This window comes from Heptranchias perlo, chromosome 10 (assembly GCF_035084215.1).
Source record: "Heptranchias perlo isolate sHepPer1 chromosome 10, sHepPer1.hap1, whole genome shotgun sequence".
Taxonomy (NCBI): Eukaryota; Metazoa; Chordata; class Chondrichthyes; order Hexanchiformes; family Hexanchidae; genus Heptranchias; species Heptranchias perlo.
In genome coordinates, this window is record NC_090334.1 from 45,729,590 (window position 1) to 45,751,574 (window position 21,985).

The 21,985-nt window shown below is 41.1% G+C and overlaps 1 protein-coding gene across 8 annotated transcripts in view; it reads left to right on the forward strand.

The window, feature by feature from the left end:
- Positions 1-395: 395 nt before the first annotated feature.
- Positions 396-21,985, forward strand: part of fermt2 (FERM domain containing kindlin 2) — a 140,432-nt gene continuing 118,842 nt past the window's right edge. For 2 of the 8 annotated variants that reach the window (XM_067991610.1, XM_067991611.1), the window contains exons 1-2: positions 1,151-1,487; positions 1,752-1,916. In XM_067991610.1, coding sequence (XP_067847711.1) covers positions 1,760-1,916 — 157 coding nt within the window. In that variant the 5' untranslated portion in view covers positions 1,151-1,487; positions 1,752-1,759. The other 6 variants (XM_067991606.1, XM_067991608.1, XM_067991607.1 and 3 more) reach the window with 6 other exon arrangements.

A 21,985-nucleotide genomic window follows, 5' to 3' on the forward strand; every position in this document is an offset into this window, starting at 1 on the left:
CATAATGCTGTATGAATATTATCATGAGGGTCCACATATCTGTATTCTTGTTCAAACAAAATTAAAATTACATCCTTCAAAAAATGACATAACTACTTGCATTTCAGCGCATACACTTAACTCTAAAGGTTTGTTATAGAATGAGCTGGAAAGGGTATTTTTTTAAATGAAAGAAAAATACAAAAATTGACTTTTTGGGGGGGAAACAAAAGCTGTTGAGAAATCATTTGCATCGCGGTTCGAGGTGTTTGAAGCCACCGCAGTGCCTGTGCGGGACGGACCGGCGATGCTAACGGGACCGCCGTCCTGTGTATCCCTGGAGCTCGAGGCCCGGATGTGCGGTGCTGCTTCTCCTCATTTCCATAAAAGGCAGCGGAGGCTCGGCCTCATTGTTCCGAGTGCGGGGATCCTGGCGGGACTGGAGCGATAGGACGGCGCCACAGCCTGCAACCGAGCGGCACTCGGATCACGGCAGGGAGAGAGGGGGAAAGGAGGAGGAGGAGGAGGTGGAGGTGGTGTCTCTTAGTCTGGGTGCAGCGATGGACGAGGCGCTGTGAGCTGCGAGTGCTGCAGCTGCTGAGATTGAACTTTCAGGCGAGTGACGTTGAAGTCCAGTGGGGAGGGAGGGAGGGAGAGAGAAACAAACCAGGATTGACTCCATTAAACGTCCAGCAGGGAAGCGAAGAGCCGGCAGTTTGGACACTTTTCTGCGCCTACACTGGGAAAATTGTTACATTGTATCCCCCCCGCCCCCCCCAATCCCCCTGCCCACTGTTGGGCTACCGCCAACATTACTTGCAGTGGATTCTCGGAGGTAATTTTCTTTTGCATCTTTGCAGTATTTAACCTGGAATAACTGTTGCTGTCGAGCAAAGGCACCCCCCCCCCCCCCACTGTTTTATCTTTAATGCCACACTCGGTGACTTTCGGAACCCAGCCTCAGTTCAGGTTTGGTGGACTCTGGTCGGGCAGATCCGGGGGGTTTTGTTTTGTTTTTTTTGTTGGTTTGGGGGAGAAGCTGTAGTGAAGCGGTGTCCTTGTCCTTCTGGATCCAGTGACAGACGGGGAGGGGTCTGACACGATGGGCTTCATGTTAAGGATCGTTTGTAAAGCGGAAAACATGTTTAAAGACGCCCAAGGTTTTCATTGTATCGAAAGCTACATTCGAAGACCTTTCCCTTGGTTGTGCTGCTATTTATACTGAAGTGTTTTAATCAGTTTCAGATTGTGAACTGCAAAGTCATAAATCAGCCCTTTGAAGTGGTAGTTTGTATCCAACGTACTCGATGTAATTCTCACGCTATATTCGGAATGGAACAAGAAAACATTGCTAAGCTTCATTTTGTTCTCAATAATGTTTTAACTTTTTTAAATATATAAAACGATTTCAACAGGTTTGCAGTACTGCCATGGCGATCATAAACTAATTTGAAGCCCTATAACGGAAAATGCATGGCCGTGGAAAGGCGACTCCTTGCAGCTACATTGTACGTGCAAAGACCTTCAATTCGATGATCTTTGTTGTCACTTTGATTCTTATGGTCTGCATTTAATCTACGTTGTTTGCAAAATCTATTTTACTTCACGCCTTGCTGTGTTGTCACCGTGTGCTATCTGGGTGGGAAAAGTGAATGACATTTTTCGTTTATTCCAATAGCTATTGGTTTACCCTGACTGTTTTAAAAATCTCGCTGATGATTTTTTTTTTGACCAGTTAGCTTCAATCTTTGACATCCCTTTTTTTCCTCCAGGTTAAAAAATGGCACTGGACGGTATTCGGATGCCCGATGGCTGTTATGCTGATGGGACGTGGGAGCTAAATATTCTTGTGACCGATCTGAGCCGCGATGTTTCCCTCCGAGTGACTGGGGAAGTGCACATAGGTGGAGTGATGCTCAAGCTGGTGGAGAAACTGGGTAAGTCCTGCTTTTAGTGGATGTGCCATCTCTTACTTTTGCCAATTCCAAAAAAAACGTCTTATGGATGCTGTCGACATAGCGCTTGCACGATGCCTTGTATGGTTTATAGTTTAGACCAAAAGATGCGTTGGCTGTGCAGAGAAAGAATTTCAGAATGTTGAGCCAAACTCCAGTTTTACTTTCTGCTGAATTGCTGCCAGTCTGGTCCTGAGTTATGTTGAAACTCACCGGAAAAGGGTAAAAGCCCTTTAGAGGGGTTATATTTTGGTACAAATCATGGCAGCGCTAATTTTAAGAATTTTGTTTGTTGTTCAGTGGTTTGAAGTCCGATGGTGTAATGTTGGGTAAATAGGTTCAGAGGTCTCTTCCCCCCCCCCCCCCAACATTCATAAAGAACATGTATTTTTAAAAGATTAGTAACAATGTTGTAGTGTATAGGTTTACAGAAGAAAATTGCTAATCCTAATTAACCCTGGGTGGTTATATTTGGAGCTGCAATCTCTGAGGCTACGTATGTTGCAGTTGCAAAATAAAACTGGGAGGGGGAAAGAATGTATTTGTAGTAAGTATTTTCCAGTCTTGGCCTTTTTTATTTTTGGTATATCAAAAGCAAATGTGAAGTCTTTCTTAAAAAAAATATCATGCATTGTATTCCAAGATCTAATTCTTATAAGCAACAGAAAATTGACTACTTCCAACTTAATGGATTGTATTTTATCCAGTCTCGTCCTCACCCCAGCTCTTTCCTAGTGCTTCCAGTTGATTTGTGTTGTGGAGGAAATACAAAATGATCAATTGTGTTGTTTAAGGATTATCTTCACAACTGATGGGTGAAGGCTTGTTTAAATTTCAAACATCTTGCCTTTTTATATAAGTTTTTTTAAAAAAGCACTAGGTTATTTAGGATTTTGGTATGTGCCGTTTGGAATGGAAGTGACTGCATGCATGTAATATACAATAGATATAATCTTTAAAGATAAAAGTGGCTTCACGATAAAGATAGCAGTGTAAACTATACTCCTTTAGTAACTTTATTTTAGCCCCCAAGGAGTCTTTGTAATGTGTAAAGATAGACATAGGCATAGATAAGCCTGTGTAAAGGACTGGTATAGATAAGCTTTGGTTGTGGAGAAACAGTTATCCTTTTTGTTTTGTTAAAACAATGAGATAAATAAATTGCTCTCTATCAAAAAAATCAGGATTGGAGACGCATATCCTGGAAGGTTTAAAGATGAGCAGCACTGCAGCTTTCATTGTAGGAATGGAAGGATCAGAGGGCCAACCTGTCATGTGACATGTATCTATGATGCGCGATCCTCAATCCACAGACAATTTGAAGAGTGTATATATGTGAGGCATTTAAGATGTTGTATTGCTTAAGTAGAGGGTCACTGAGCTTGAGGACTAGCTGGCTACACATTATAAAGTACAGAAGATGGAAAGTTCTCTATAACATGCATTTCCACAGTGTGTGAGAGGCCAAGATAACACAGCATGGGAGAGGTATTGGCTTGCCACATGTAGGGGAGATAAGAGAAGACCAGAGCTGCTGGTGTAGGGAACCTTTAGAAGCCTGGACTTGTACTGTGTTCTCAATACGTGTGATACAGGAAGGATAATCGAGAACCACAGCACTGGGATGAAGCTGCCTTTTGCAACAATACAGGTGGTGGTCTGGGGCTTGGTCACATGGGAAATTGGGAAATTTCTTGAGTGCCGCGTGAGTGGTGGCACAGTCCTGTTTTATCAGTGTCCCTTTTTTTTTGAGACTCCCACGTCCTTTCAGTCGAGCCAGTCTGCCTCCGATGGTAGTTGTAGGAGATTTTGCTAATTAGGTCGTTTGTGATGCGGTTGTGTCTTGAGTCCTGAATCCATGTGATGCCTTCCAGATACCAGGGTAAAGGACGTAATGTAGCTGGCTGAAAATTTCCTGGCATGGGTGGGAGAACAGCCAGGAATCATGTTTCATGTAGGACCCATCAACATAGGAAAGAGTAGGTTTTAGGCAGGTGCATTTTGTGGGATAAGGAGGAAGGGACTAATACATATTTTTTTGAAGAGAGGAATATGAAGGCAAGAATACTTAATGTAGAATACCTAATACAGAAGTAATATTTCCAGGGTGAAAATAATTATAATTGTTATCATTCATAATAGAGGTGATGGACAGGCTGAGGGGATTAAATGAGAGTAAGGAATCTGGCCTGGATAGACTGTATACTAGGATACTTAAAGAAAAGCTAACGAAATTGGTCCTTTCTGGTTGAGATATTTAGGGAATCATTGCAAATTAATGTGATGCCCAGAGATTGGAGACTGTTGAACATAGTGCTGATTTTTTTTAAGCCTGTACAGATGACCCTACAGGGCAATGAATCTGACATTGGGAGCAAGTAGAATATTAGAGGAATCCTAATGTAACTTCTAGATAAATATACAATAATAAGGGATTGGCACGTCTTTTGGGTAGAGTCATCCCTGACCTCTGAGTTCTTTGAAGAAATAGTGAACTTGGTGTATCATGTATTTTGATTCTAGCAAAGTTTTACACATAGGGCCACATCGGAGATTGGTCCTCAAGGTTTGAAGAGAGAGAGAGAAAACTTGGAAATGTTTGCATTGAAGGTTCAGGGACAATGTTATTGAAGAATACTAATGATTTGAATCCTAATATATTTGGTATGAAGTCTGTACAACAAGGGAATACTGACTGAAGCTTAGTTGGAGGGAAGATGACTGGACAATTTACATTGGCCAAGCCAAATTAGCAATAATACTGTGGAGGATGAATTCCTGGAGTGTGTACGAGACGGTTTTTTAAACCAGTACGTTGAGGAGCCAACGAGTGAACAGGCTATCCTAGATTGGGTATTGTGCAATGAGAAGGGGTTAATTAATAATCTTGTTGTGCGGGGTCCTTTAGGGGAGAATGACCATATAATGATAGAATTCTTCATTTAAGATGGAAAGTGAAGTAGTCCAATCCGAAACTAGGGTCCTAAATCTAAACAAAGGAAACTACAAAGTTATGAGGAGTGAGTTGGCTATGATAGATTGGGAAGCTTCATTAAAAGCTGTGACGGTGGATAGGCAATGGCTAACATTTAAGGAACGAATGCATGAACTGCAACAGTTATACATTCCTTTCTGATGCAAAAACACAAAAGGAAAAACGGCCTAACCATGGCTAACAAAAGAAATTAAGGATAGTATTAGATCCAAAGAGGAGTCATATAAAGTTGCCAGAAAAAGTAGCAAGCCTGAGGATTGGGAGCAGTTTAGAATTCAGCAAAAAAGGACCAAGAGATTGATTAAGAGGGGAAAAATAGAGTATGAGAGTAAACTTGCAAGGAACATGAAAGTGGACTGTAAAAGCTTCTACAAATATGTAAAAAGAAAGATTAATGAAGACAAATGTAGGTCCCGTACAGTCAGAAACGGGAGAATTTATAATGGGGAACAAGGAAATGGCAGAGCAATTAAACAAATACTTTGGTTCTGTCTTCACGGAAGAGGACACAAATAACTTCCCATAAATGCTAGGGAACCAAAGGACTAGTGAGAAGGAGGAATTAAAGGAAATTAGTATTAGTAAAAAAAAAAGTGCTGGAGAAACTAATGGGACTGAAAGCCGATAAGTCCCCAGGGCTGATGATCTGCATCCCAGAGTACTAAGAGGTAGTCATGGAAATAGTGGGTGCATTAGTTGTCCTCTTCCAAAATTCAATAGATTATGGAACAGTTCCTGCAGATTGGAGGGTGGCAAATGTAACCCCACTATTTAAAAAAGGAGGGAGAGAGAAAACAGGGAACTACAGACCGGTTAGCCTAACATCAGTAGTAGGGAAAATGCTAGAGTCTATTATAAAGGATGTGATAACAGGACACTTAGAAAATATCAACAGGATTAGACAAAGTTAGCTTGGATTTATGAAAAGGAAATCATGTTTGACAAACCTACTGGAGTTTTTTGAGGATGTAACTGGTAGAATAGATAAAGGAGAACCAATGGATGTGGTTTATTTGGGTTTTCAGAAGGCCATTAATAAAGTCCCACATAAGAGGTTAGTGTGCAAAATTAAAGCACATGGGATTGGTGGTAATATATTGGCACGGATTGAAAATTGGTTAACAGACAGGAAACAGAAAGTAGGAATAAATGGATCTTTTTCGGGGTGGCAAGCAGTGACTAAGGGGTACCGCAGGGATCAGAATTGTTCAAAGTGTTACCTAATATTCACAATGTATATCAATGATTTGGACGAGGGAACCAAATGTAATATTTCCAAGTTTGCTGACTACACAAAACTAGGTGGGATCGTGAGTTGTGAGGAGGATGCAAGGAGGCTTCAAGGTGATTTTACACAAGTTGACTGCAGATGCAGTATAACGTGGATAAATGTGAAGTTGTCCACTTTGGAAGGAAAAACAGAAAGGCAGAGTATTATTTAAATGGTGATAGATTGGGAAATGTTGATGTGCAAAGGGACCTGGGTGTCCTTGTACACCAGTCACTGAAAGCAAACATGCAGGTGCAGCAAGCAGTTAGGAAGGCAAATAGTATGTTGGCCTTCATAGTAAGAGGATTTGAGTACAGGAACAAGGATGTCTTACTGCAGTTATACAGGGCCTTGGTGAGACCACACCTGGAGTATTGTGTGTAGTTTTGGTCTCCTTACCTAAGAAAGGATATACTTGCCATAGAGAGAGTGCAGCGAAGGTTCACCAGACTGATTCCTAGGATGGCAGGACTGTCGTATGAGGAGAGATTGGGTTGACTAGGCCTGTATTCACTCGAGTTTAGAAGAATGAGAGGGGATCTCATTGAAACATATAAAATTCTGACAGGGCTAGACAGACTGGATGCAGGGAGGATGTTTCCCCTGGCTGGGGGATCCAGAACGAGGGGTCACAGTCTCAGGATACGGGGTAGGATATTTAGGACTGAGATGAGGCGAAATTTCTTCCCTCAGAGGGTGGTGAAGCTGTGGAATGCTCTACCACAGAAGGCTGTGGAGGCCAAGTCACTGAATATATTTAAGAAAGAGCTAGATAGATTTCTAGACACAAAAGGCATCAAGGGGTATGGGGAGAGAGTCGGAGTATGGTATTGAGATAGAGGATCAGCCATGATTATATTGAATGGCGGAGCAGGCTCGAAGGGCCGAATGGCCTACTCCTCCTATTTTCTATGTTTCTATTGTAACTACTTCACACTCTGTAAATATATGGAACAAGCTGACACTGTCTGCAAAGACAGTAGATATAGATAATGCTAGCAGAATTTAGAGGGAAATGGATAAATATTTGCCAGTGAAAATAATTTTGGGGGTATGAAAGTTTATATATGGTAATTTTCAAAATTTGAGACGGGTCCTGTAAAATCATAAAAACCCCCACAGTGGATACGTAAAATTATTTGGTCCAAAACTGCAGTTTCATCTTGTATTTAAACGGGTGGCTCTGAAGTAGATATGGTAATCTGTGTAATCAATTGTGCTGGTCAAACTTTAAAAAAAAATCAGAATTATTTCCCTCCTTCCCTGAAGCTGTACACTGGGGTTTGGTTCCATGATGCAAGCAGCCCTCTGGTTCCCCGCTCAGTGGCAATTCTTCTGTGAATCTAGTCACTGAGTGTAGCAGGCTATTTGGCCTTGTGAAGGGGGTCTCAGCCAAGCCTGAGAGGAGGGGTTGAAGAGGAGACAGGTTGCCAAAGTCATAAAAGGTTTTGAAAGCAAGGAGAGAAGTGGCAAAGCAGAGGGATCTGACTACACATGTTCCAGATGGCAAGAGCATAGTGACTAAATAGTCAGTAGAGAGAGTGAGGGGTGGGGAGAATTTTAAAATCAACACACTGGAAACCAGTGTCCTCTCCCAGCAATAATGGTGTGGAGGAATGTGCGATCTGCTGCAGGTGAAGTTGTGGATTCTGGTGTTTTGCACGAGTTGAAGCAGGGAAGCTGGCAACGGCATTGGAGCCTTGAGTGTTGACAACCTCAGAGTTTCAGCAGCAGAAGATTTGAAATGGAAAGGTGGCTGGCAGTGTTGCAGAGGTAAAAGAAAGGGGATTGATAATGGAGAGAGTATGTCAGGGAATGTAAGTAATGGAGGGATTGAGCCAGGCACCAAGGTTCCACCTCTTGACTCTGAGCTGGGGGAAGTTGATAGAATTGAGGCTAAAGGCTCCGATGTACTGATGGGAGCTGAAGAGGATGGCTTCCGTTTTGCCACTGTTCAGCTGGAGATAGTTATAGACCAGATCTATAGCTCAAGTGCTGCATCATTGTTCCTGGTATAGATTTTCCCATGAATCAGATGTATAATGATGAAGAGGAATGAGAAGTATTGCAATGGGATGAACAGTGCCCTCTCATCTATAGAACCTAGGTTTCAATCCACCCTAATCCTTCTCTTGTTGCAAACTCTAAAGTGAATTTTATTTGGGTGAACTCCAGTTCTTGGAGGTCTGAGTCCTCAGTAGAAAATCTACTTTATTTTTGCACTAACTGGCAGTATGATTGTGAGACCACCAAGATGGAAATGAAAATGTCATATTTAACATGCAGTAGTGTTGGAGCACATCCTTCATTTGTATTCTCTATACATCAAGAGGAGAGCTACATAAAGAAGTGTTTTTTTTTTCTCCTTGCTGGTTTGTGGTTCTCTAGTATGTTGGGCTATTCAACTGTATAACATAGCAGAAGCCAATTTTATCCTTATCTGATATACACTTCCAACAGGTGTGTGTGCGTGTGTCTGAAGATGGCTTCTGGTGTTTGGGTTGGGACATGACTCTAGAAGGACGGCTTGGAGGTCTCTTTGTGATTAGACTTCGCCAGAGGTGCAGGAGGCCCACTAACCTTCCTGTTTTTGTTTTAATTTGTTTATGGGATATGTGCGTCGCTGGCAAGGCCAGCATTTATTGCTCATCTCTAATTGCCCTTGCGAAGGTGGTGGTGAGCCGCTGCCTGGAACCGCTGCAGTCCGTGTGGTGAAGGTTCTCCCACAGTGCTGTTAGGAAGGGAGTTCCAGGATTTTGACCTAGCGACAATGAAGGAACGGCGATATATTTCCAAGTCGGGATGGTGTGTGACTTGGAGGGGAACGTGCAGGTGGTGTTGTTCCCATGTACCTGCTGCCCTTGCCCTTCTAGGTGGTAGAGGTCGCGGGTTTGGGAGGTGGTGTCGAAGAAGCCTTGGCAAGTTGCTGCAGTGCATCCTGTGGATGGTACACACTGCAGCCACGATGTGCAGGTGGTGATGGGAGTGAATGTTTAGGGTGGTGGATGGGGTACCAATCTAGCGGGCTGCTTTGTCCTGGATGGTGTCGAGCTTCTTGAGTGTTGTTGAAGTTGCACTCATCCAGGCAAGTGGAGAGTATTCCATCACACTCCTGACTTGTGCCTTGTAGATGGTGGAAAGACTTTGGGGAGTCAGGAGGTGAGTCACTCACCTCAGAATATCCAGCCTCTGACCTGCTCTTGTAGCCACAGTATTTATGTGGCTCGTCCAGTTAAGTTTCTGGTCAATGGTGACCCCCAGGATGTTGATGGTGGGTTATTTGGTGATCGTAATGCCGTTGAATGTCAAGGGGAGGTGGTTAGACTCTCTTGTTGGAGATGGTCATTGCCTGGCATTTGTCTGGCGTGAATGTTACTTGCCACTTATGAGCCCAAGCCTGGATGTTGTCCAGGTCTTGCTGCATGCGGGCACGGACTGCTTCATTAACCGCGGAATTGCGAATGGAACTGAACACTGTGCAATCATCAGCGAACATCCCCATTTCTGACCTTCTGATGGAGGCAAGGTCATTGATGAAGCAGCTGAAGATGGTTGGGCCTAGGACACTGCCCTGAGGAACTCCTGCAGCAGTGTCCTGGGGCTGAGATGATTGGCCTCTAACAACCACTGCCATCTTCCTTTGTGTCAGGTATGACTCCAGCCACTGGAGTGTTTGCCCCCTGATTCCCATAGATTTGGTATGGCTTGTTACCTAGCATGCAGTGCATTTACTCACTGGATCCATGTGCCCCTGCAACTTCTGTATATAATGTGTCTCTGCTAGGAATCTTTTTTCTCTTTTTCGGCCCCCCCCACTTTTTTCTCTCAATTGCTGCCATTTAAAATTGCTGTTTTCCTTGCAAAGGAAATGAGAAAAATCATATTTCTTGACAAGCTTTAAGCATTGTGTTAAAATGTCAGGATGTTTTCGATCTAGGATAGCCATTTTTGACCTCTTTGAAGGATTCTCCTGGTGCTGTCTCTGGATCCCACAAGGAATATCAAATTCAAACCATGACTTTTTTTTCTCTTTGTGTCTCTCTTTAATCTTATTACTAAGCCCACAGAATGCCCTGGCAAGTCTTGGATGTCATCACAATAGAGTGCTTTTATTCACCATCACTTTTTCCACCCATCAATAGCATTGGGCCTCCTGGAGCTAAGTCCTGTCCTGGCTAAGTGATCTCACTACCAAAGCTGAAATTTTCTTTGCTGTGAAATTGGCAGTCTTTACTTTACTGCATGTACATTAGTGTGATGGATAAGATTACACTGCACCACTGTGAAATGTGCAGTGTAGCTGGGAGCATAAAAGCTATAATAGTACAACGAAAATTACAAAGATGTTTTAGCAGCTTAAAGAATCAGGGCTCCTAGCAAACTATTTGTTCTACTTGGTGCATTTTATCCCTTTGCTAGTGGTGATTCTGGACAATGGTGGTAGGATTGGTTTGCCTGGATTATTTTTTTAATTTCTGTGAGTAGCGCACATATAAATGTTCTCTTGAAGAAACCAGTTTGAGATTTTTTTTCAGTGCCTTAGATTGTTTGCACAGGAACTGCCCTGGACCATGTGACGTTTTGATTTTGTTCTCCAGCTGCGGGCAGGACTGTTGAAGGTGATTTGCTTTGTCATTGTGTGGCTTGAATGGAGTTCCATGAACCAGAATCACTATATGAAAGGTTAACTGCATGCAGTGAAATGGAAAAACTTTCTAAAGAAGATTAACAAAAGAATTGTTCAAAGTGTTACCTAATATTCTATTAGAATTTTTTTTAGAAGGAAAAAGTATGGAGAGCACTTTCTGCACAAAACACTATGCATCTCCTGTTTTTTTTAAAAAGTTCAACCAGGTGTTTTAGTTAAGATCTTGGTTCTAACGAGTATTTTGGCTGCTACGGCGACCTGTTCACTCCAGTATGTTGGGAGGTAGCCTTTGTACGTTCTTGAACGGCCACAGCCATTTCAATGGGAGGCCAGGGTGGAAGCATGTGACCTGACAAAGCCAGTACTCCTTAAGTAGCTCCTCAGCTGGTACAAACATTTTTCCCAACTCAGGAATTTTGAGATTGCTGTATCTGCTGGTCCAATGCACAGCTGCCATTGAAATGTTTTTGGATGCATGTGGACTGTGGGAGCAGTTTAATGTGGAGATCCAAAATGGAATGTTTCAATAATGGGCAAACCAAGCCATCAAAACTAAATCTTTTCTTGCTTTACAATAAGGCAGATGGTGATGGGGAAAGTACTTCTCCTCTGCCCCTCCCACACCCTTTCTTTCTAGGCTGTCCTTTTTAATTTAGTGCTTTGAAGGAAATGCTCATTTTAGGCAATGCAATGCAGTCGTTTCAACTCACCTGCTGTTCCCTGGTGCTGTTTCAGATCTGGGAACAAAGTACACATGATGATACAAATGGAGGAGGGAGAGAAGCAAGGACTGCTCTCTGGCACTGAATTAGATGCGAAAGAAATCTAGTGGCATTTTGTGTATTTATCAATATATTCAAAGTTGCGATTAAATCATAAATTAATAATTGATCTAATTGCAGCAACCACACTTGTAAAATATTCAACAAAGCTATTAAATTGATAGTATATTCAATACAACATATACTGCATTGAGCCTATGTATTTTCTTTGAATCCTTTTCAAAAACTATAGTTTTATGCTTTGTACATACTTGGTCTAGTTTGTCTGCAGTCAGCCACACAATACTAAAACTCTTACTTGCCCACTCCCAAAACCTAAACAACCCTAAATTTTCCCTCTGTACCTGATAATTTTTGCTGGTAAACCTTGGTGTGCACTCAAAATGTTGATCCTTTCTTTAACTAAAAGGAATTTGTTTTCTTCCACTTAACCCCGAAACAGTGCATGCGAAGACTTTTTTTAACCATTTCATGAAACAAATCTGGAGGTTTATGTGTTTAACACAGTTAGATTGTGCTTATGTTCCCGAGCTTCAGTGGTAACCAACTTCCAGATATTTAAAACTGACTACTATTCACAGGGAACAAAATTGCTGGCACTTCTGTTGAAATATTCTTAATTATATGAATGAATAAGTTGCATGTTCAAGGCTGAGATTGATAGATTTTTGGACTCTAAGGGAATCAAGGGAAATAGGGATCGGGCAGGAAAGTGGAGTTAAGGGCTAAGATCGGCCATGATCTTATTGAATGGCGGAGCAGGCTCGAGTCGACTGTATGGCCTACTGCTCCTATTTCTTATATTCTTTTATTAATTTTAAATCTATATAAGAACATATTAAAATTCTTTCATGGAGTATGCAGTTCCTACCCATAAACCTTACTTCCTGTTATGATTTTGGTCATTTTTTGTCAACATTTACTACTGTAAACTCCTATAACTGCTGCCATGACGTACTTACCAGCAATGGCCACTAGGTGGCTCTATGGAGGAATTTCTGATGTCTCTTCCTAACTCCATTTGCTTGCATGTGTGTGAGAGTAGAATGTACATAAGCCACAAGCAATTTACTAGTCTCAATAGACACTTAGTGCTCAATACCCCTCCCCCACAGATGGAGGCGCATTCCGTGTAAGTTGTAACTGACTACTAAGCATGTTTACAGCTTATGGCTGGGGCCACTGTTTTATGGTGAGTGATTTTAAGTCTGATTTCTGTTTTTATCACAAGATTGAGATTTTTACTGATGTTTTGGGGATTTTGTTATGTGACTTGCCTGTTTATAATTGGGTGCACAGGTTTATGCTTAAATTCTGTTTTTATTACATGGGATTTTTTGGAGGTCATTCAATTTCATTCTGTGACCAAATCAGGTGATCTTGCTCATGACCATCCTGGTGCAGTCTTTTGGGTAGACTGTTCAACATCCTGTTTAAAATAACCCTTTTCTCGTTCTCTGCTCAGTCACACCCTCCAACCAGAAGGATGATTGCGAATGTAATTAAATGCATATTTTCACTTATTCCTTCTTGGTCTTTATTTCTAGGCAGTAACTAAAGCTAAAAGGGAAGTGTTTTCCGTTTCCACATTACTTTATGAATGATCCACGCATTCAAATATTTTAAATTTTATGAAATGACCTTGGAAAAAACTCAAAAGCCGTTACATGGTAAGGATTACATATTACACAGGAAAAGCTGCTGCAGCCAAAATTGCTGCTTCCTCCAGGAATACTGCTGCTGAGGTAAAACATGCCAAATAGTGCAAGTCACTTCCTGTTCAGGAAACTTTATAGATTTCTGCTGCACTGAGCCATTTGTCGCTCTTGTGTATGTAGTTTCTGTAGTGCTTTTTAACACTGATGAATAGATTTTTGTTGGTTTATAAACTTTAATATTACAGAAGTCATACAAGGAGCGATTCAGATTTTTTTTTAAGACTCCAAATTCTCTGCTAAACATAAATATCCAAGAGGCATGTTTATACTGATTTAATTGAAACAGCATTCATTACTTCAAGCATTATATTGGGAGTTAAAGATAATAGATTACTGAATGCAAAAATACATCACAAGACTGATATTTTCATAATCTAAAAGTGCCTCTGATTTTTGTGCTTTAGTTCTCTTTTGTTGATAACTTCAATTCATTATGCTTGCTGTTATTTTCTTGGGCACAGATTGCAGTCTCCATATTTTTTTCTCTTAGCCAGGGGTGCATTTTCTTTTTCTTTTTTTTAAAAAAGTAGTTAAATAAAGTATCATTGAATATTTTTGATGGAAGTCTTTTGTGTTTTGGAGGGGTGGGGGTGAATATTATCTTGTAATGTTGAAACTTCAGTTTTATTCTTGTACCCCTAGTTTTGGAAACGGCTTGTAATCTACATACATCCCATACTATTTGTTTTAATGACCAGGTTCCCACTTGTTTATCTTTGTACTAATGAAAACTGCCCTTTTAACTTTTTGCTCATTTCTGAATTGCCTCTTTCACATTAATTGAAAGTAAGGAACACTATTTCAAATGGAGCCAAACAATCAGGTTGTACAGGTTTAAAATAACTTTTTAAAATATAGGTATAGTCTTGTACCTTGCTCAGGTACCCATTATGTGAGAGCACTGACAGTGTCAGCAATACCTGGTTACATATTTGATTATGGGAGTAATTCCTGCGCTCACCTGATGTGTACAATTTGAGTTCCAGCAAGTCAACCGAAAGTAGTCTGGAGAGTTTCCCCCCTTTCTAATGCAGAATATGCGGAAGCCAATTGTAGCCCCCCTACTGTCACCCTGGTTAAGTTCAGCTAACTCCATACGAACTGAAGATTGAACCTGGAACCTTCTTGGCCTGTGACTCAGCTACTCTTGCAGAGTTTTATAATTTATATCTTAAAAATGGTTGTAAATTTCACTTTGATTATAAAGATTTTGTGCATCAAAGTATATTATTACAACAATAATAACTTGTACATGTCTAGCACCTTTTTAATGTAGAAAAATGTCCCATAGTGCTTCAGAGGCATCATTTTAAAAAAAAATCAAACACTGAGCCAAAGAAGGAGGTATTGGGAGGGGTGACCAAAAGCTTGGTCAATGAGGATGGTGGGGAGGAGGGGTTAAGGCTTTGATGGGGGAGTTGGAGAGGCAGAGGAGTTTAGGGAGGGAATTGTAGATTTTGGGGCCTAAGCGGCTAAAGGCATGGTGGGCAAAGGGAGGGGAGTGCATGCAAGGCCAGAGTGAAAAGTTTGGTTCTGAGGATTGTAAGGCTGGCAGAGGTTACGCAGATAGGGTGGGGCAAGGCCATGAAGGGATTTAAATGCAAGAATGAGAATTTTTAAAATTGAGACATTGGGCGACCAGGAGCTAGTGTAGGTCAGAAAGGACTGGGTGATGGGTGCTCGGGACTTGGCGTAGAATAGGATATGGGCAGTATAGGTTAGTGAATTTCTTTTTAATATATAAATTGCCACCAAAAAAAAACAGCTATTGTCTTGAATTTCTGTTACATAACAGTAAATTGTACAAACCAACTAGTCAAAAGCCCCAGTGAGAGTGGTATTTTTGGGGCATTACCAGCGGACCTCCATGGATAGATTGGGATCTGGAGCACTGCTGTGATAGAATGAACTTTCGTTTATATATAGTGCTTCACAACCAATGAGTTATTTTTTGAAGTGTAGTAATTGTAATCTAGACAAACACAATTGCTAATTTGTGCACAGCAAAGTCCTATGGTTGGCAAATAAGAGTGATCATTTAGCTTTTCTTTTGGTTGTGTTTCACAGAGACGTGTTGAGCAGGATACTGGGAGAATTCCCCATTTAGCTGTTAAGGTGGAGTAGTGTTTAACCTGTCCACTTAAGATCACCGCTCAGACAGTCCCTATAGAGAAGTGGTCTAAACAGGAGCGTACAGAAGTTGATTACAGGCTTACTGTTGAGGGCAGTTTCTGTACATTTGGCAGCTACTTGTAGATCCCCAGGGAGAGGCCAGTTTATTGAGGTGAGTGAATCCAGCACAAATGAACTGGCTGCTTTTGACAATTTGGAGTGTGACTGACAGAAAAAGGGTGGCACCTAATCAGCTGTGCTTCCCTCTTGCATTTTATTATTTTCTCCCCCCATGCTCCCTTTTTATAGTACCTTGTAATTCACTGACAGCAATTCAATGACTTTTTTAACTAATTGATAATTGTATGAAGAGTAAACAAACCTGTAACTTTCATGGTATTTGTTGTTAATAACAGAATGTAAGTTGCTTTTGTATATTTTCTTCCTTTTTGAAGTTGGCCGAGCTGAACGACATTCAATTGAAAAGTACTGACAGGATGTTTATAAAGAGGTTAGCACGGTTCAAGATGTGGGTTTATCTGATTTAATTATTGATATGTAATACCAAATTGTGTATAAACTTAAATACAAATCACGTTTGTCATTACTGTTGGATCACCCTCACTTATTGAATTGCCTTGATGTATCGATATTTACCCCCAGTTTCCGCCCCCCCCCCACCCCCTACTGTGAAGATGGGGAGGGAGCAGGAATAAGGATATCAGTTTTAATCTAGGAAATCCGTGTATTTTTGTTGTGATTTTGCTGAAATTCTTGCTTGATTTAAGCACCATTTTATTCCTTCTTGAGCACAGGAAGCAATTTGGTCAGAATTGCGAGCTGTGCCCAGCCCAGTGGTTTCCGGTTATAAGGCTGTGTTCTGCTGCGATTTTGTATTTGAGCAAGTTTTTCACTTACTGGACTATAGTCACAATGATTGGTCCCACGCGAATGAAAAGAATGGGAGGGGGGAAATTCAATTTCTGCAGGGATTTATTTTGCATGTTAATTCTTTTTTCCTAATGGGGAAAATCTGTTGCTTGTTCCTTTTTGTGGTAATCCTACCGTCCCTTTCCTAATGGTGTTTTATTGGATCAGACCCAAATATTGTATTTTTAATGTTGTACAATCAAGGTGATCCAAAGGCACAAACAACATTCTGGTTCTGAATGCTCTTTTTTTTATTACTTTAGCAAGCAATCTCCTACAATACTGCTCATGGTAGGTTGGTATTTTAGAAGGACGGGAGCATTATACCATGTAATGCACGTCTTTTGCTGCTAAATAGCTGTGTATAACTTAGAGTGCCATTTGTTAGGGCGCAAGGTGTAACTGTTGTGCCTTCCTGCGGCCATTTGGTTGCCAGTCGCCTCCAGCAGATCCTTGGGTTATGTTTTTTGTTTTAATTTTGTTCTTGGGATATGGGCGATGTTGGCAATCCCTAGTTATCCTGAGATAGGAGTGCGGTGGTGGGCCTTCACAAGGACTGCAGCAGTTCAAGGAGGTGATGGTACTCCCACAATGGTGTTGGATAGGGAATTCCAGAATATCGACCAAGCGACAATGAACGTCCAACTAAGAATATTGTGTGATTTGTGGTGGAACTTGGAGGTGATGGCAGCAATTTTACATATCATCTCGAACCTAATGAGGTCTAGATTGTAGTTTTGTAGTGGAACCCGAACGGAGTGTGAGCATGTTATTGGTGACTACGTGTTGTTTAATGACTTCTTGCGTCACTTTACTGATAATTGGGAGGAGGCAGTAGGGTGGTAATTGGCCAGACTAGATTTATCCTGCTTTTTTTTTGGGATGGGAATTACCTGGGAATTCTTCTACATCCTGAGATTTTAAAAAATCTCAGGATGTAGAAGATTTATATAGAGCCTTTCACAACCTTTGAACTTTTTTACCAAAGCGCTTCACAGCCACTGAAGTACTTTTGAAGTATAGCCACTGTAGGGTAAGTATATTGGAAGATATTTGTTGTACATTAGAAATTATTTCTCTTCCCCCTCCTCTCTTTCCCCCCCCCCCCCCCCTCCTCGTGTGCGATGCAGAAGCATACATGTGTGACGTGTCTCATAGTGGTTACGAGTCAGGTTTGAGGTGATGGGTGAATTAAAAATATCACTGTACACGAAAGTATGGTTTTAAGTAATGGTAGTAATATACTAAATGAACCTAATAACTTTGCGCTGTTGCATCATGAGTTTGTGTTCAAGTTACTGCTAAATGGTATACTTTTTAGCTAAACGTTTAACCAAGTGGGGCTAATACCTGAGAATATGTGGAAATCATACCATAATATAATCCGGTTCAATTCAGAATAATGTTTCAAAAATAAGGGTTCTGGATTTTTTTAAAAAAAGGATCTGGTGCTAATTGACTGGGTAAAATATTGTGTAAACAGCGGGTAATCTTCAAATACCAGATGGATAGAGTACAAAGTAAATATTTCTATAAGACAAAAATGTTCTGTGTTCTAAACAAACTTAAAAGGGAGCCATATGATAACATTAAGGTTAATGATACTGTTCTAAAGATATTCATGAGGAATATAGAAAGTGTAGTGGGGAGGTGAAATAGGACATTAGAAGGGCTAAAAAGGAATGAGTGGGAGGGGGGGAAAGCTAGCATACCACATAAAGATGTTTTATAAATATGTAAAAATAGTTGGAGAGAATGGGACTGCTCAGATGAAGGGAGTCTTAATTGTAGAGTTTCACAATATGCCAGAGATTTATAATTTGCATTTTTTTTTACAAATGTTGGAAGATGGTTGCTGGAGGAGAATATAAAACACTTGTTAAGAGTTAACTGTAGAAAGTAGATAGGTTCTGCTCATTTTATTCAGAACCTGAGGTTGGGTCACTGGGCCCTGATGGGGTGCAGTCTAGGCTGTTCAAAGAAGTCCGTGTAGAAAAATACATGCTCTGGTCATTTTTCAATTCTCAAATGGGCAAATTGTGCCGTTTGTTGTTCTCCAATCCTGTTCAAGAAGGGAAAAGAATAAATGAAGGTAAGTATAGGCCACTCAGTCTAATGCCAATTGTAGGCAATCTCTATAATTTGAGAGAAAATTAGTGAGCAATTAGAAATGCATGGGCTAATAAAAGGCAGCCAGCATGGATTTGTTAACTTTGTCAAGCATGACTTAACTTTAATAGTTTTTTCCTACTGAATTTCAATTTTAGTTTAGCAAAAAGGAAGATTTCTATATTAGCCTTCCCAAGCAAAGCAACACCCCTGCATTCCACTCGAGTCTCTCAATCTCATGTCTGCCTGCGCTGCTAATTTCTGGCACTTCCCTTGCATCTTCTCACCTGAGGAGTAAAGGCAAAGCACGAGAATGTTATTTAGACAGTGCTCTGTCTGCAGTCATTGCAGTAATGAGAGGTCTAGATTAAACCATGTACGGGAGAGAAATAGAGAAATATGAGGAAGTGAGGATAGAGCAAAGGAGAGAATATATTAATGCTAAAACTAACATGACTTGTGATTGGCAGCTTGCCACTTTTAATCTTGTTTGATTTTGAGAAGCAATGCCTTGTAGGTAGCTTGCAACTGAAAATCTCAATTGTGCAGTATCAGCAGCTTTGCTCTATTGCATGTTGGTTTTTTTTGTTATTGCTGTGTCACAAGTGACAGTTACTGAAAATAGTAACGTCTTGGATTGGTACAGAAGCAGATATCTCTGGGCTATCATTTAAAAGGCTGCTATGCTGATTTGTAAGATGCCATAAAAATACATCAGTTTTATTTCCAACATATGCATGCTATGCCAGTTGTATTAACGTGTGAATCATGGAAAGTTTACAGCATGGAAGGGGGCCATTCGGCCCATCAAGTCCATGCTGGCTCTATGCAAGAGCAATCCAGCTAGTCCCACTCCCCCGTTCTATACCCATAGCCCTGCAAATTTTTTCATTTCAAGTACTCATCCAGTTCCCTTTTGAAGGCCACGATTGAATCCGCCATGCAGCAGTTTATCAAACGCCTTTTGAAAGCCCATATACACCACATCAACTGCATTGCTCTCATCTACCCTCTCTGCTACCTCATCAAAAAACTCTATCAGGTTAGTTAAACACTATTTGCCTTTAACAAATCCGTGCTGGCTTTCCCTAATCAATCCACACACGTCCAAGTGACTGTTTGTTTGTTTATTCTGTCCCGGATTATCGTTTTTAAAAGTTTCCCCACCGCTGAGGTTAAACTGACCTATAGTTGCTGGGTTTATCCTTACATTTTTTTAAACAAGGGTGTAACATTTGCAATTGTCCAGTCCTCTGGGACCACCCCCGAATCTACGGGTGTTTGGAAGATTATGGCCCATACCTCCGCAATTTCCACCCTTTCTTCCCTCCGCAACCTAGGATGCATCCCATCCGGACCGGGTGACTTATCTACTTTAAGTACAGCTAGCCTTTCCAGTACCTCTATCAACTCTTGGGGTACCCCAAAGAAGAAAGTTGCCAGAATGAGGTGTACCTCAACCTTATCGCAGATATTTGTTGAAGTAAGATTGTCCTATTTCGGGCCATGTGTCTGTAGTTCCCTTCGTCAGTGTCTCTTCTCTTGTGCTGTTGGAGTTGCCAACTAGATGCATTTCATAAGGTGTGAAAGAAATACCAGTAATTTCTTGGCAACTGGACTGAGCAGTTGTGGTGCGGGGATGTGTGCTCACTGGGAGAAGGTGTATGAAGGCTTGGGTGAGGGGAAAAGCCTGTACTTTGCTTTTCCTCCTACCTCCCCCTGCCAACCACTCAAATTTTTTATATTTTATTGTGGCAATTCTTTTTTCCTAAAAAAAAATGTATAAATGATGCCCCAGGAGGCCCAGAAAAGGAAATGCTATTTTTGTGGTTGTGCCATTTAAACTGGGGTTTTGATTTTAAGTGTCTGTTCCAAATCCAACTCTGATTCAATTTTTAGATAGATAACTTGAATTTTCTCCATAAATATTGGATATTTTAGGAATTTAACTTTTCCAATGGGTTCAAATCTCTTTTATACATATTTACTAACTCAGGAAGTCCTAATTAAAGCAACATGGGTGCTAGAGGAAGCTGCTGATAGGTGTGTGCTCAGTTACAGCAGATGATATGGAGAGGAAATATAAGCTTATTTCACCAATACAGAAGTGGATCTCTCAGGGCTAGCATTTAGAAGGCTGCTCGTCCTTGATATGTATTCTGATAAGATGCCATAAATATGTCAGTGTTTCTTCCAACATGTGCATGCTATGCCAGTTGTGTTATCAGCGTGTGAATTGATGCCATTGCACCCCAAAGAAGAAAATTAGCAGAATGAGACGTCCCGCAACTTTTAAGTTTGACAAATCCTCTCCTAAATGGTCTGGTTAAGGGAACAGAAAGAGATATAACTTCATGCTATGTCTTTTTTTTTCTTTTCCCTTGTCCCCAAAGGAGATGCTAAATGGAGGGTAATACTAGCAGGTACCTAGCATTCACATTGAAAATCAGCTCTTCCAGGCCAGTGTTCCACAATTGCCCCAGAATACCAGCAATGCCAGATTTTGTTCATGTGCATGGTGAGATGTGCCCCACACTGCACAGCTCCTCTTCTAAAGCCTTCCCAGAAAGCCCTGTGAGATTGCATGGGGCTCCACGCTCCTCGTCAAGCAAGAGATTGTGTTTTAGTAACAGAACGTCTCAGTTTGGAAATAAATCCTATTGAATTATTGGGGAGGGAAAACCCACCAAATTAGTTAATTTAAATGTTTGTGAGATAAGCATACATGTATAAATATATATACATACAGAAATAGCATCTCCCACAATAGACTGTATGAACTACATTTTAAAAAGTATCAAAAATTGTTTTCTTGTGTACGTTAAAGCATAATTTGGTTTCCATTTCATGAAAGAAGCCAAACCAGCATACTTGAACAGTTGGATTTAACAATCGTACATGCAAACCATCAGGGTTTGACGTGGACATTGAGGGTATTAATCATGAGTTCATAATTTCAGACGAAAACCATCATCAGTCTTGGACACCCTCCATAGCACCACTCCAGGACTTTTACCTCCTTTTGGTGCTGCAGTTTTGAACATCATTGCACAGCATCAGGATCTCTTGAGATCAGGAATTCCTGATGCAGTGACATTCAAAATTAGAGCAACAAGAAGATGATAAGAACCCCAGTACAGCACTGAGGAGGGAACACAGATTGTGTTTTGTGGGGGTTGGGGCGGGAGGAAGGGAGTGCGTGATGGGGATATGGAAGCTGAAGAATGGTGCAGGTGGGGGGCAGCATAAAAGCAGTACTGAATGGGAAGAGAAGAGTGAAGCAAACGCACAACAGCAGTATTGAGAGAAAGGAAGAGGAGGACCCTCAAGTAACGCCAAGAAGGTGGGAGATGTCGAATATGTCAGCTTGAACTGGGTAGGAGGGCGGTAACATGAATTGATAGGGAGGAATGCTAGCATGGAGGGGGAGAATACATCTGTTGGAGGGGAATTTTAAATGAGCAGGAATGCACCATTTTTAATATAA